At 34.1% G+C, this 13,574-nt stretch overlaps 1 protein-coding gene across 1 annotated transcript; it reads right to left on the bottom strand.

The window, feature by feature from the left end:
- Positions 1–2,539: 2,539 nt before the first annotated feature.
- On the bottom strand, positions 2,540–11,636 carry LOC138333429 (dentin sialophosphoprotein-like). Its single transcript, XM_069281798.1, has 3 exons — positions 11,463–11,636; positions 7,906–7,980; positions 2,540–7,336 (listed from the first exon to the last, which is right to left on the bottom strand). Exons 1-3 carry the CDS (start codon positions 11,577–11,579, stop codon positions 2,792–2,794), a joined length of 4,737 nt encoding a protein of 1,578 aa, XP_069137899.1. The 5' UTR covers positions 11,580–11,636; the 3' UTR covers positions 2,540–2,791.
- Between the last annotated feature and the right edge of the window lie 1,938 nt (positions 11,637–13,574).

Raw genomic sequence — 13,574 nt, 5'->3', positions numbered from 1 at the left:
TATAAATACTGATTTCTTTATACATATATGTTGATACTCTGTTTAAAAATATGTCACTTACCCCATGCCATAATATTATTCATCTTTGATATGTTATTCATCACAGAAAAAGAAATGTCACTCAATGTATATTGATTTGATATTCAGAAAGTGTAAAGTGAATTCAAGCTCATCCATCAGACATTGTCAATTAACATCTCATTATTAGTCCAGAGATTATGACGAAAGACGATTTACTACCATACACGAGTCGTTGGCATCTTGATTTCCTTACAGTGTATTAATTAAGTCCAAAGGTATTCGCTCCTCACTTTGCTAATTTGGTTATAGGATATAACGCCTTATCTTATAGGCCTAATATGCGATACTTTCGCGCATAAAAATGTTGTGATATTACGTCTTTGCACGAAAAGCATTAAAATAATTTGAGTAAAACTATACAAAGGTTTGTTGTAACATTACTTTAGGATAAAGTTACACACTATGCATTTTTAGCATTTGAAAATTCCAAAAGTAGAACACTTTATAAAGATTGTTACCAGTATGAGTGAAATTTGTAATGCAGTGTCGCTCTGATAACTAATAAATATCACTGAGAAGTTTAATGGCGAAATCGTTTTCTCATTTTATGGCTCAACAGTTAAAGAGCACGGCTTTTAATTTTTTAAATGGGAATGTAAAAGTAAATTGATAATTTTATAGAGTCACAAAAGTTTATAAATAAGTTAATATTATATTCTTAACATCACTTTCTTAGCAATTTAATTTAAATAAATTTAATGCTAATTTTCATAACGCGGGTCGTTTTATGTTTCCTGCCGTCGTCCTAATTACATATGTACCGCGCGTCGGTTGATTATCACCGCGCCAGACGGCAAAACAGCGACATGAATCTCAACTGATTAAAATAGTTTAATTAAGCAGAGAATCCTGTATTTGACTGGTGTTATAACATCCTCTTAGATCATTAATATACATTTTCGTATATCATTATTGTTTTAAAGTAACTTTTGATTTTTGTTTTACTGAACTGAAGTCAGTATATATTTCTATACAATGAACGTATCGTGCTCACAAAGACACGTTGTCAACAACATCCAATAACTGTTATCATACGATGGTCGTATTCGCCAGTGTAGTTTTATTTGTCCCTTGTACTATATTCCAGATAATGTAGCAGGACTACTTTATGGCGTCGACCATTCCATCCACTTGGGGACTTAAAATGTTACAAAAAAATGTTTTCTTTTTATAGGATAAAATTTACCAATTTGTAATACGAAAGTCAATATGGAGTATTATATTTTTGCATGCCTTAACGAGATGGACGCTCTTTATTTTAAGACCTCTGTTTAATAGGTAATCATTCAATTTTGCTTGTTACGAGCATTTTCATTGGCTTAAAAATTACTTTATCAGCCCATAAAAGCTGAGATGACGGCGTATTGAATTCATAGACAAAAGCGTCTCAAAATGAACTTGGAATAGTGAAGAAATTATCTTTAGTAAATTGAATTATAAGGATTAATTTGAATGTATTTTTTATGTTATGGAGTTACATTGTATAACAGAAAAAGTCGGAGTGTACTCTCATCATTAACCGCTTCGCGGTTTATTTTAAAAGAGTACTCAGATAGTGAAAAATCTATCTTTATTTCATATTGATCTTCCGTATGCGTTTTGAAGACCTTTATCTAATGTTAATGAATAGGTCACTTATCCAATTGCATAGTTTGGACATATATTTATAATTTAATATGTTATTCATCACAGACATCTGTGTAGATGTTTTTGATGTGTATATTACATGAATATCAATGTAGAAATAATTTGAAAGATGTTGCATGGAATACTGTTAATATCAAAGGAAATTATTGTTTATGACATCAAATATCACCGTAAAAATGAAATAAATACCATTCGTATGCATTGAACATGCAATTATGATTCATACAGTTAATTAGAATAACTATTTGAATTTGAATTGATACTGTCAGTCTGTCATTTAAATGTAAATATATATATATATATATATATATATATTTGGTAAAAATCATTAAAAATCAACATTTGATCTTTCAAATTAACAGTAATTGGAATTGAGAAATTTTACCTTCACATCACGGCTTATTTGATACACTTGTTTTCTTGGTAAAGATTTTGTTGATATATATCATATTTCTGTTAAAATATCGAAGGCAGATGGGTAAGATATTCTCTCCGAGTGTTGATAGTGTTATCTAGTGGCAAATTAAATGATTTCCCGAAATGCATTTCGGAATTACCTCAAAATGCCATGGTTACGAGTTTGTGTCCCACTCAGATTAGTTTTCAATTATTTTGATTTGGTAAAAATAAGAGTAATTTATATCAAACAAAATTATTTATTACATAAAATAAATAAAACACTGAACAAAACGTAACAGACGAAACGAAATGATAATGTTCAAATGCATGGAATAATGGCGGTTTATAGGCAGAACAGAGGCCAGCTCCGTTCCTGGGGATGCCCAACATCAAATATAACAGAACGTGGATCTATTGTGGCCAGCACAACAATGCAATTATTTACTTTCATCCATTCAGATGACGTACACATCCCGAAATCTAATTAACACAACTTAATCAATTGATTACAAAATGCAGCATTTTGTCGAAATAAGAGACGTTTGGTTTCGTAAACTATATATGATCAGAAATGACGGAGGTATTTATGATCTTGACAATTATGATGATTTGTGTACGAAATAAAGAATGGAATTCGTATAAGAAAACGGACGGCGTGTACTGTCTACTCTTCATCATCATTACCATCTCCCTCATTGGTCAACTCGGCAGCTTGTACTATAGGGCTATCGTTGTATATATCACCCCCGTTGTTTTCCATCTCATCGCCGTTGTATCCATTATCATTCTGACTGTCTTCATCATCATTGTTGTTATCTTCACTATTTCCGAAATTGTCGTTGTTTTCGTCATTGTTATCATTTTGACTTTCATCGTTATTATCATCATCATCATCATTGTTATCGAAATTATCTTTGTTTTCATCATTATTATCATTTTCACTATCTTCATTATTATTATCATCATCATCATTATTGTCATCGTATTGTCCATCGTTACTTTCGTCATTGTTATTTGCATCATTACTTTCGTCGTTATTATCAACAATATTATCATTATCGTCATTATCATCATTATCGTTATCATCATTACTTTCACGATTATAATCATCGTTTTGATCATTATCACTGTCATTGAAATTGTCCTCATTAATATCATCATTATTATCGTTTTGGTCATCATTATTTTCATAAATGTTCTCGGTGTATTCACCAAAATTGTCATTGGTATTGTCATCATCATCATTGTCATCATCATTCTGATCATTTATAATTACAATACCATCATCATTGTTGCCAAAATCGCTGCCATCATTATCTACGTATGCATTATTATCGTTTTCATCGTTCAATCCAACGCCCCATGTGTTCATGGAACTGACATCGGGATTCATTTGCGATACCAACACGGGCATCCCATCGTTAATAGAATCGCCTAATGCGTCGCTGTCCACCATTGTACCAAGTGTTCCATCGTTAACAACATCCCCCAGTAAATCGCTGTCCTCTATGTTACCCATCATACCGAAATTAACGGCACCGCCTAATGCAGCACTGTCCTCCATAGTGCCCATCATACCGTCATTACCACCATCGCCTAATACGGCACTGTCCTCATTGTTACCAAGTGAGAGCATAGAGCTGACCTTAGAGATATCACCAAACATGCCACTAATTAAGTCATTATCTGAAGGACCAGCATCACCGCCTCCTGGAAGACTGGCACCGTTCACCAACATACCGTTGTTGAAATTGTTTTCCAGCAACGCGTTCTCATCTACCACATCGACGGGTGGTCCTTCCTGGAATACATCTCCTAACATGCCCGACAACATATCGTCTAAGCTAACATCGTTACTAGCTTGTTCACCTTCACCCTTAGTATAGTATTCATTTATGTCATAACCATTGTTTTCATCGCCGGCGTTTCGTTCATCGCCGCCTTCACTGTCATTATTTTCCTGTGAATCGCCGTCGTTTTCATTGCTTGTATCATCATCGTCATCGCTGTTATTTGAATCATCTTCAGATTTATCACTTTTGTTTTTCTCTCCTGATTCATCATCATCATCATCATCATCATCATCATCATCATCATCATCATCATCATCATCATCATCATCATCATCATCATCATCATCATTGTCATCATCGTCATTATCATCGTCGTTATTTGAATTATCACTTTTGTCTTCACTGCTGTTTTTCTCATCAGATTTGTCATCATTTTGATCATGATCACCGGAGTCATCATCATCATCATTATTATCATCATCGCTGTTGTCGCCATCGCTTTTATTGTCTCCATCTGATTTGTTTTCATCCTCTATGTAATCTTGTTGACCTTCAGTTTTATCGCCCAATAAATCACTGTCATCTTGCGCCATATCGTTCTTTGGCTTGTCATCGAAAACATCACTTAGCATATCAGCTAACATGTCGTCGAGGTTAACGTCATTGTTGTTGTCTCCTTCACCATTATCATAATAATTGCCACCTTTGTTTTTATCTTCATCATCATTGTTTCTGTTGTCATAAGTGCTATCGTCATTGTTAGTTAAATCATCTTTTTGATCACTATCGTCTTGTTTACTTTCGCTTTTATCGCCTTCATTGGAATCATCATCATCGCTATTGCCATCGTCGTCGCCATCATCATCATCATTGCTATTACCATCGTTGCTATTATCATTGCTTGCATCATCGTCATCATTGCTATTACTATCGTTGCTATCATCATCATTGCTATCATCTTCTTTGCTATTATCATCGTCGTTGCTATTATCATCGCTACCATCATCGTCATTATTGCTATCATTATCTTTGCTATCGTCGTCGCTATCATCATCATTGCTATTATTGTCATTGCTATCATCATCTTTGCTATTATCATCGTTGTTATTATCATTGCTTGCATCATCGTCAACATTGCTATTATTATCGTTGCTATCATCATCATTGCTATCATCATCGTTGCTATTATCATCGCTACCATCATCGTCATTATTGCTATCATTATCTTTGCTATCAATGCTATCAACGCCACTGCTATTATCGCTTTTGTCGTCATCATCATTGTTGTGGTCCGAATTCTTCCTGTCATTATCCGAATCTCCATTCACTAAATCTTTCAATAATGAATCGATGTTAATACCTCCTTTCTTATCATCGTCGTTTGGGTTTTCATTGCTGTTATCTCCACTATCACTTCCGTTGCTGTTATTATTGCTATTATCATCACTGTCTTTGCTATCATTATCACTGTCATTGCTATCATTATCACTGTCTTTGCTATCATCATCACTGTCATTTTCACTGATTTTGCTATCATCGCCACTGTTATTATCACTGTCTTTGCTGTCATTATCGCTATCATTATCACTATCTTTGCTATCATCGCCACTGTTATTATCTCTGTCCTTACTATTATTATCGCTGTCGTTATCACTGTCTTTGCTATTATCGTCGCTGACATCATCACTGTCATTATCACTGTTTTTGCTATCATTATCACTGTCATTATCACTGTCTTTGCTATCGTCATCACTGTCATTGTCACTGTCTTTGCTATCGTCATCACTGTCATTATCACTGTTTTTGCTATCATTGTCACTGGCATCATCACTGTCTTTACTATCGCCACCGCTGGCATTATCACTGTCTTTGCTATCATCGTCACTATTATTATCACTATCATTATCAATGTCTTTGCTATCATCATCACTGTTGTTGCTATCATCGTCACTATCATTATCAGTGTCTTTGCTATCATCATCACTGTTGTTGCTATCATCGTCACTATCATTATCACTGTCTTTGCTATCATCATCACTGTTGTCGCTATCATCGTCACTATCATTATCACTGTCTTTGCTATCATCATCACTGTTGTTGCTATCATCGTCACTATCATTATCACTGTCTTTGCTATCATCATCACTGTTGTTGCTGTCATCGTCACTTTCATTATCACTCTCTTTGCTATCATCATCACTGTTGTTGCTATCATCGTCACTTTCATTATCACTCTCTTTGCTATCATCATCACTGTTGTTGCTATCATCGTCACTATCCTTATCACTGTCTTTGCTATCATCGTCGCTGTCATTGCCACTTTCTTTGCTATCATCAGCGCTATCATTATCACTGTCTTTGCTATCATTATCACTGTTATTGTTATCATCATCACTATCATTATCGCTGTCTTTGCTATCATCGTCGCTGTCACTGCCACTTTCTTTGCTATTATCATCGCTATCGTTATCACTGTCCTTGCTATCATCATTACTATCATTATCTCTGTCTTTGCTATCATCATCACTGTCGTTGCTGTCATCGTCGCTATCATTACCACTGTCTTTGCTATCAACATCACTGTTGTTGCTATCATAGTCACTATCATTATCGCTGTCTTTGCTGTCACCAGCGCTGTCACTGCCACTTTCGTTGCTATCACCAGCGCTATCATTATCATTGTCTTTGCTATCATCGTCGCTGCCATTATCACTGTCTTTGCTATCATCATCACTGCTGTTGCTATCATCGTCACTATCATTATCGCTGTCTTTGCTGTCACCAGCGCTGTCACTGTCAATTTCTGTGCTATCATCATCACTATCGTAATCGCTGTCTTTGCTATCATCATCACTATCGTTATCGCTGTCTTTGCTGTCACCAGCGCTGTCATTGCCACTTTCTTTGCTATCATTATTGCTGTCGTTATCACTGTCCTTGCTGTTATCATCGCTATCATTATCACTGTCCTTGCTGTCATCATTGCTAGCATTGTCACTTTCGTTGCCATCATCGTCGCTGGCACTATCACTGTCATCATCGCTGTCACCATCGCTGTCACTCATTCCATTGCTATCATCATCTCCACTATCGGCACCACTGTCGTAGTCATCATCATCTTCACTGCTGTGACTATGATCTTCTACGTTACTATCATCGTCGCTATCATCTTTTTCGTTGCTGTCGCCAGTCATTTGGCTATCATTTCCGCTCTCATCGCCTTCATTACTGTCACCAGTTACATGGCTGTCATTGCCACTATCATCGTCTTCACTGCTATCGCTGTTCACATGACTATCCGATTCGTGTTCCTCGTATTCTTCCTCCTCCGAGTTGGGGTTGAATTGAGCCTGTCGGCCGTTGTTGGTTCGTGAGACAGCTAACAAATCCTCCTCCTCAGTTAAAGGGTCCAAATTCTACAGTTAAATATAAAAACGTAATTAGTAATGACGCAGTACGAATTACTGGCTCTATAAATATATTCTACTGTAGATTATTTCTATTTCGGTAGATATCTTACTTTGGTAACGATTTTTTTTCACTAATCGCTTGAAAGATCGTGATTCATATTAGTGACTACACGGGGATATTATTTAAAATTAAAACAATCTTTATACTCCACCATATACCACGACATCTTTAAGGGTTAGTCAATATTATTGTTAAACAAGCAGAATAAACAAGAACTGTAATGTAAACGTACACATTTTAGTGGTAATAATGTTTTGGCGCTAGACATTTTTGCACTAATTTATTTCTACATAACGTCAGTATAGCAATTATAACGAATGCGTGAATTCATCACTTTACTAACTTATTCAAAATAAATATAGCCCTTAAATAAGTATTTACGGTATTTGTGTTTGAATGGTAATATTCTGGTAGCATCAAGACAGATAGGATTTTTTCCATTAAAAGAGCTATTTGATTACGGTTTCGGGTATTTCTGAACTTAATTAGCGGGACCTCAGAGTTGATCACTTACCGTAGTCGAAATGTCGTCGTCTGCTGAGGGGCGTTGGAAGTTGGCACCTACTTGGGCTTCTCTGTTTATCTCGACCTACAAAAGTGTGACAGACAAGGCATTTAACAGTCAGTGATACATTTAATATTGAATGTAAGTTGGTGTGGTAAGGCAATATTATATTTTATCTTGTATTCCTATTGGTTAAAATAACGTCACGTAATATCCAATATATAGTCGTATCAGGTTAGTAGAAATCATATCAGGTTTGGGCGATAGAGTTATCGTTCTTTGCCCCTAACGTCATTAACAACACGATGGACGAGATGGAGACAAAATGTTTGAATGATAGCGCTGATGACCACTTTCAAAGCAAATCGAAGTCGGCAACACTTCTTTTGGGTTATTTAACAGAAATGGACCACGACAACGCATTCTAGTCTTCAATGAGGTGAAAATTGTTTTAAGTTTTGAGTTGTTTTGGTTTCTATAATCAGTACATAGGCCTAATGCATTTTGCAGTTACTTCCTTGAAAGGGTCTTCGACGGGATAAATTCGCTACACAATTTGTGAATGATCTAATACGGGAAAATATTGGGACTAAAATAAATATGTATCAGGCTCGGCTTCGCCTTGCCCGATACAAGTTTATTTTAGACCCAATATTTTTCCGTATTAGGTCACTAACAAACTGTGTAACTAATATTATTGGATTACAAGAACATATTTAGATCATGATTGACTGTTGTATTGGCTGTTCTCATTAGTCTCATTTTGAGGTGAAAAAGAGACCAAGGGAAAGTTTTAATTATTTCGATGATAACTTTGTCAGGAAAAAAGATTTTTGAAACGATGAATATTTATTTTCATTTAGAAATGACAGACTGTCTGCCGCGTTTCTTATGCTTGCACGTGAGTAATATAAGTACTTTGATATGTATATCGTTATGCGTTACTGATTCGTACATAATTCATGTGTTCTATATATAGTTAAGTGATCTAGTTAACGACTCAGACGCGGCCACCGATACCTTTCTCTCTGTGTTACTAATGTACTAACAAGTAGTTCATGTTACCGCAGAGTGAACATCGATGGTCACTTATTGATATGTCCAGCCATAACACTGACCACGAGACACTAACCAATATAGGTAGTTATTGTATTTTCTGTCTATATTACTCAGCCTTGCTCTAAGTACCACATCAAGCCAAGATGAGACAGCCAACGTCTAGCAATATGAAATTATATTTCTTCCTCTTTTGCAGCTATGGAAGGCTGCTGCCATTTAGCTATAGCCAGAGAAAACAAACTTTTTAATCTATGGATTAGCATCCATCTGCTTATTATTTGTTTTGTATGATTTTCTTTTTCTCATTGGAGTGAAAGATCGAGAGGATGTTTCTGAGCTTCAGGAATCACATATCCCTAGAAAATTTTCTTTAACAATAATATACTTTCACCATTTCCTCATTTTTTACACTCAGGGAAATTTTAGAACTCTCAAGATAGTTCTCTTGATCAATAAATCACTATTTTGATATTAATATCTAATATAATAATATAAACATGGTATACCCTACCTATGATATTTTACTTTCATCTATTATTTTTGTGTGCTACTATGAACCATACTAGTTATTCATAGGTGTAATGGGGTGACTGCGCGTGGTTTGAATGACTTGTGATATTCTGTCTACCTGATTGAGGCCATTTTATGAGTAGGATTATGTCTTTTTCATTACTTCTTAATCATTTTATTGTGTGGGAGTCACTGTATGACGGCATATTGGAAACAGAGACAGACATTTAAGGCATTAATTAATCTGCTCCTATTCTACACAATTTGTATGGGACATTTAATCTTCGTTACACTGATTAACTATAGTGATAATGAATTCGTGGACACGTATATTTCTAATTAATTGAAATCTTTGAATGGTGGTTAATTTTACGGCAGCGAATCTACAATAAAAAAGGTAAAATGATATACGTTTATGTCATTTTTTCTTTTCAACTAAGTATTATGATGTGTTTTACTAGCTTGTCGAAAATGTCAGTCGGTCAGTACCATGCATGACTGATTCGATCATCAATATGTTAATTGCAGATTCGTGTTATGTATTCAGAGTTCCGGCCGTGAGGTGTAAGGTATAGCAAGGAGACCTAAATCATACTCCTTACTTTAACGATATGACGGCGTGGCTGTCGTTCAGGGTTAATTGGAAATTAATTTATTAATTAATGCAAACACGTAATCCCCGTCATGTGACTGTCAGTGAACCGTATCAAATATATCAATTAAGACTCTCATTGACATTTATTCTTAGCAACTGACAAAATTACAACGATTTTACGAAATGAAAAGAAATATCTGATTGACCTTACGAACTATCATTGAAGACATTCATCTTCACGGTCTGTCATTGACTGATTGTCTGTTTCAACTTTACATTAATGTTATAAGTTAACTGTTTATAAAAACACCTCACCGGGTCATGATTCCAATAAAAATCCTAATAATTTGTCTTGCATTCTAATTTGTTAACCTCAGACGATAAAAATTATGAGCAGTTTTGCAACACACACCTGTTCACGTATATCCTATAACATTCTGACATATCACCCAGCCGCACTGAGTGCATATTTAAATACGTATTGGCAATTGATTCATACAGGCTTGTTTCAAATGTTATAAAAATGTGAATGTTAATAATGAATAAATTATAATCTAAGCCTAATATACACCTCACTGTAATTTTTAAAGAACCGTCTGTCACATTAAGAGAATGAAAGTAATCGCTCACACCATCTACAATCTACATCCGCATGCTTGCTACACTCCTCAATGGTAATGTCATGCCTTAGGTCAATCAAATATCATAAAGTTTGATTTTAAGGGTATATGATTATATGCTTGACAAATGGTTGCAAATATAGCTTAATTTTTGGCGCTAGATCCTCAATTTATCGGTAGATAGTAATGTTTTGTTGTTGTTGTTGTTGTTTTTTTTTTTTTTTTTTTTTTTTTTTTACAAAAATTCAAGAATAGATACATAGATATAAACGAATATTTATTTTTTGGTTTTAGTTTTTTTTATATAATAAATATTTTAAAGTTTGTATTTTGTATAAAAATAATCATTTCTACCAATACAATATTTCAACACGTTCACTTTTTTCACTTTACACTTTCAAAAGTATACTAGGTATTTCAGCAGAATATTTGCATCATAAATTTTATGAGTAATTGCATTAATTGTATTTCATAATATTATTTGTCTGACGTAACCTTTAAAATAGATAAGCATTGTTTTAATCCATTTGAAAGCATTTGTTAATTTTATAATTTTTGATTTCACTGCTTTTTATTCCACAAGCAGTTGACTTTATGGATGAGAATGACCTCAACGGTACGTAACGTAGTGTTGGGGTTGTTTTTATGAACCACGGTAAAGTTGAAACAATGTCAAAGTATAGTGCCATCTCACTGAATCATACTATCGAAAGCACAAGGAATGTCATCCACCCTGTTAGGCTAAATAGGACAATACGATATAGGTTATTTAGAATATTTACCAAGTCATCTCCGTCATCGCTCAACTTGTCGAGGTTGCCACTAAAATGAAGCCCAAGGAGGATTCCGCTTACTGCCAGAACCCCCATACTTCCAACCAACACTGAGTACCCGACCATTCTTTTGGCACTAGATGTCGCCTTGAGGATCGCTTCCTGTCAAGAAAGAAAGGAAAACAGGTATTAGCATATTTTTGAAGACAGGCGTATAATTATGTTTGTAGTTTTTCTTCCTGAATACACCTACAGTGTAGTTCAATATCTTAAAATGTATATATAACTTTTCTAGATTTATTTGGTTCTGACATGAGAAAATGAATGTTTTTAAAATATGAACTAATGTTGAAGTAAACATATTTATAATAGATTAACAAATACCTAAGACTAATTAAAATTGGTATCAATTATTTTTGCGATTGTTTTTGGTGTGTTTGTGTTAATATTTTTAAAGATGTTACTGATAATCTTTTATAGTCTTTTTATTTTCATGTCCTTATCAAATAATTTCATTGGATGTAATTTTGTTTTAGATTGTAATTAAGTATTGCATAAGCAAACATCTCAAAGCCTCACTCGGTATCTTATTATATGATTAAATAAAAAGTGATAAGTAAGGAAACTCAAGCTCTATCAAGTTCTAAGGTTATAAGGCTGTTTTTTTGCTACCCTGTATCCATTAAAACAATTCTTTTATACACTTGTGTTATCATGATATCATGTAATTATACCGGGCATATAGTTCAAGAGAGTAACTTGATTCGTGCATGTTAGATGAAGTTTTTATTTGCTTTGGGGCTAATTTATACTTTTGTTGGTTTTCACTAACAGCAATGATGTAAAAGCGTGTTGGTAAGGTTAACGATTACAGCTTAAATCAGCCTGATCTTTGTACCTATTTTCACGTAAACATACACGTACGTGATGTAGTGTTACATAAATACCCAAGCACTGTCCGCAAGATAACCTTTCGCTAAAGTCTATGATGGAATGTTACGAGGTTGAATAATTCATTGTGATATTTGAGACATAGCTGCATATACAGTTTAACCTTCACTATTTTTATATGTAAATGCCACTTCCGTCTCTTAAGAATTACAAATTATGTGTCCCGACTGTCGTGGTTTTTTCTGCCTGATAATGATTACGACATGTGAAAACTATTTTTATTTTGTATTATATGTTAAAAGAATCATTACAAAAAAATTTGAATCACCATTTTAATAGACTGCATCTTTTCTGCAAGTATTCACTCGGTACTTTAAGAGGGAGTTTTCCAAGTTCATGTACATGTATCCGTATAAAAATCAAATAAGTAAATTTTTATAACATAAATCCTCTAAATTGGTTATAATACCATAGGGGAAATGCAAAATATAACATTACGAAAATAAGACATGTGCAATTGTATTTAGATTCACTACGCGACTTTTTTTCCAAGATTGTACAACCTTCTTATCAACTGTTTTAAGTTTTTTTTTAATATTATTTATTAAGATATACTTATACTTGTTATACTATCATTGTTATTTCATTTTTGTTAGATCATAATTGATAGATGCATGTACATGTTTAAAGGTTATGGATGCAAATTCCTATTTGCATTGAAAATGACAAAATCTAAAATGCAAAAATGCGATATCATTAATCCTTTTAAAACATGTTTGATGTTTTCCTTTAATATCAGATGACACATTTATAGAAAGCAAGGTTGAGCGGTAGAACATGTGTTTTTTTTATATAATATATATCTCAGGGCGTAGTCGTTATCATTTATCATAGTTTTTGTGCTGTATGGTGGTTTCACACGAATCACACTGTGTGGTTTGGTGGCTGTACAAGGCAACAACCACCACACCAATGTACTATTATCTGGTAAAGGAAATATACACCGACGTGACTTTCAGGTGAATCATAAAATGTTGTCGTATTTTATAAAATCTTTGTAATTAGACAGATAGACTCGTGAACGTACAGAAGTTACGTAACATGTCGTACACCTTAGACAATTATTGTCAATAAGGAGTTAATTACTTAACTGATATCGTATTCCTTATTACATTTTTTGGTTTTATAACTAATGTGATGACAGATAGTGTCTACGTCCTAGTAATTTGT

The sequence above is a fragment of the Argopecten irradians genome, chromosome 10 (assembly GCF_041381155.1).
Source record: "Argopecten irradians isolate NY chromosome 10, Ai_NY, whole genome shotgun sequence".
Lineage (NCBI taxonomy): Eukaryota > Metazoa > Mollusca > Bivalvia > Pectinida > Pectinidae > Argopecten > Argopecten irradians.
Note: the sequence above shows the minus strand (reverse complement) of the source record. Positions and strands in the feature narration are given on the sequence as shown.

Excerpts from the sequence above, each read along its gene's own strand:
- LOC138333429 (XM_069281798.1), bottom strand. The coding sequence starts at position 11,579 with ATGGTCGGGTACTCAGTGTTGGTTGGAAGTATGGGGGTTCTGGCAGTA. Across the intron at positions 7,981-11,462 it reads GCGATGACGGAGATGACTTG|GTCGAGATAAACAGAGAAGC; the intron begins GTAAATATTCTA and ends ACACTTTTGTAG. Across the intron at positions 7,337-7,905 it reads ACGACGACATTTCGACTACG|AATTTGGACCCTTTAACTGA; the intron begins GTAAGTGATCAA and ends ATTTAACTGTAG.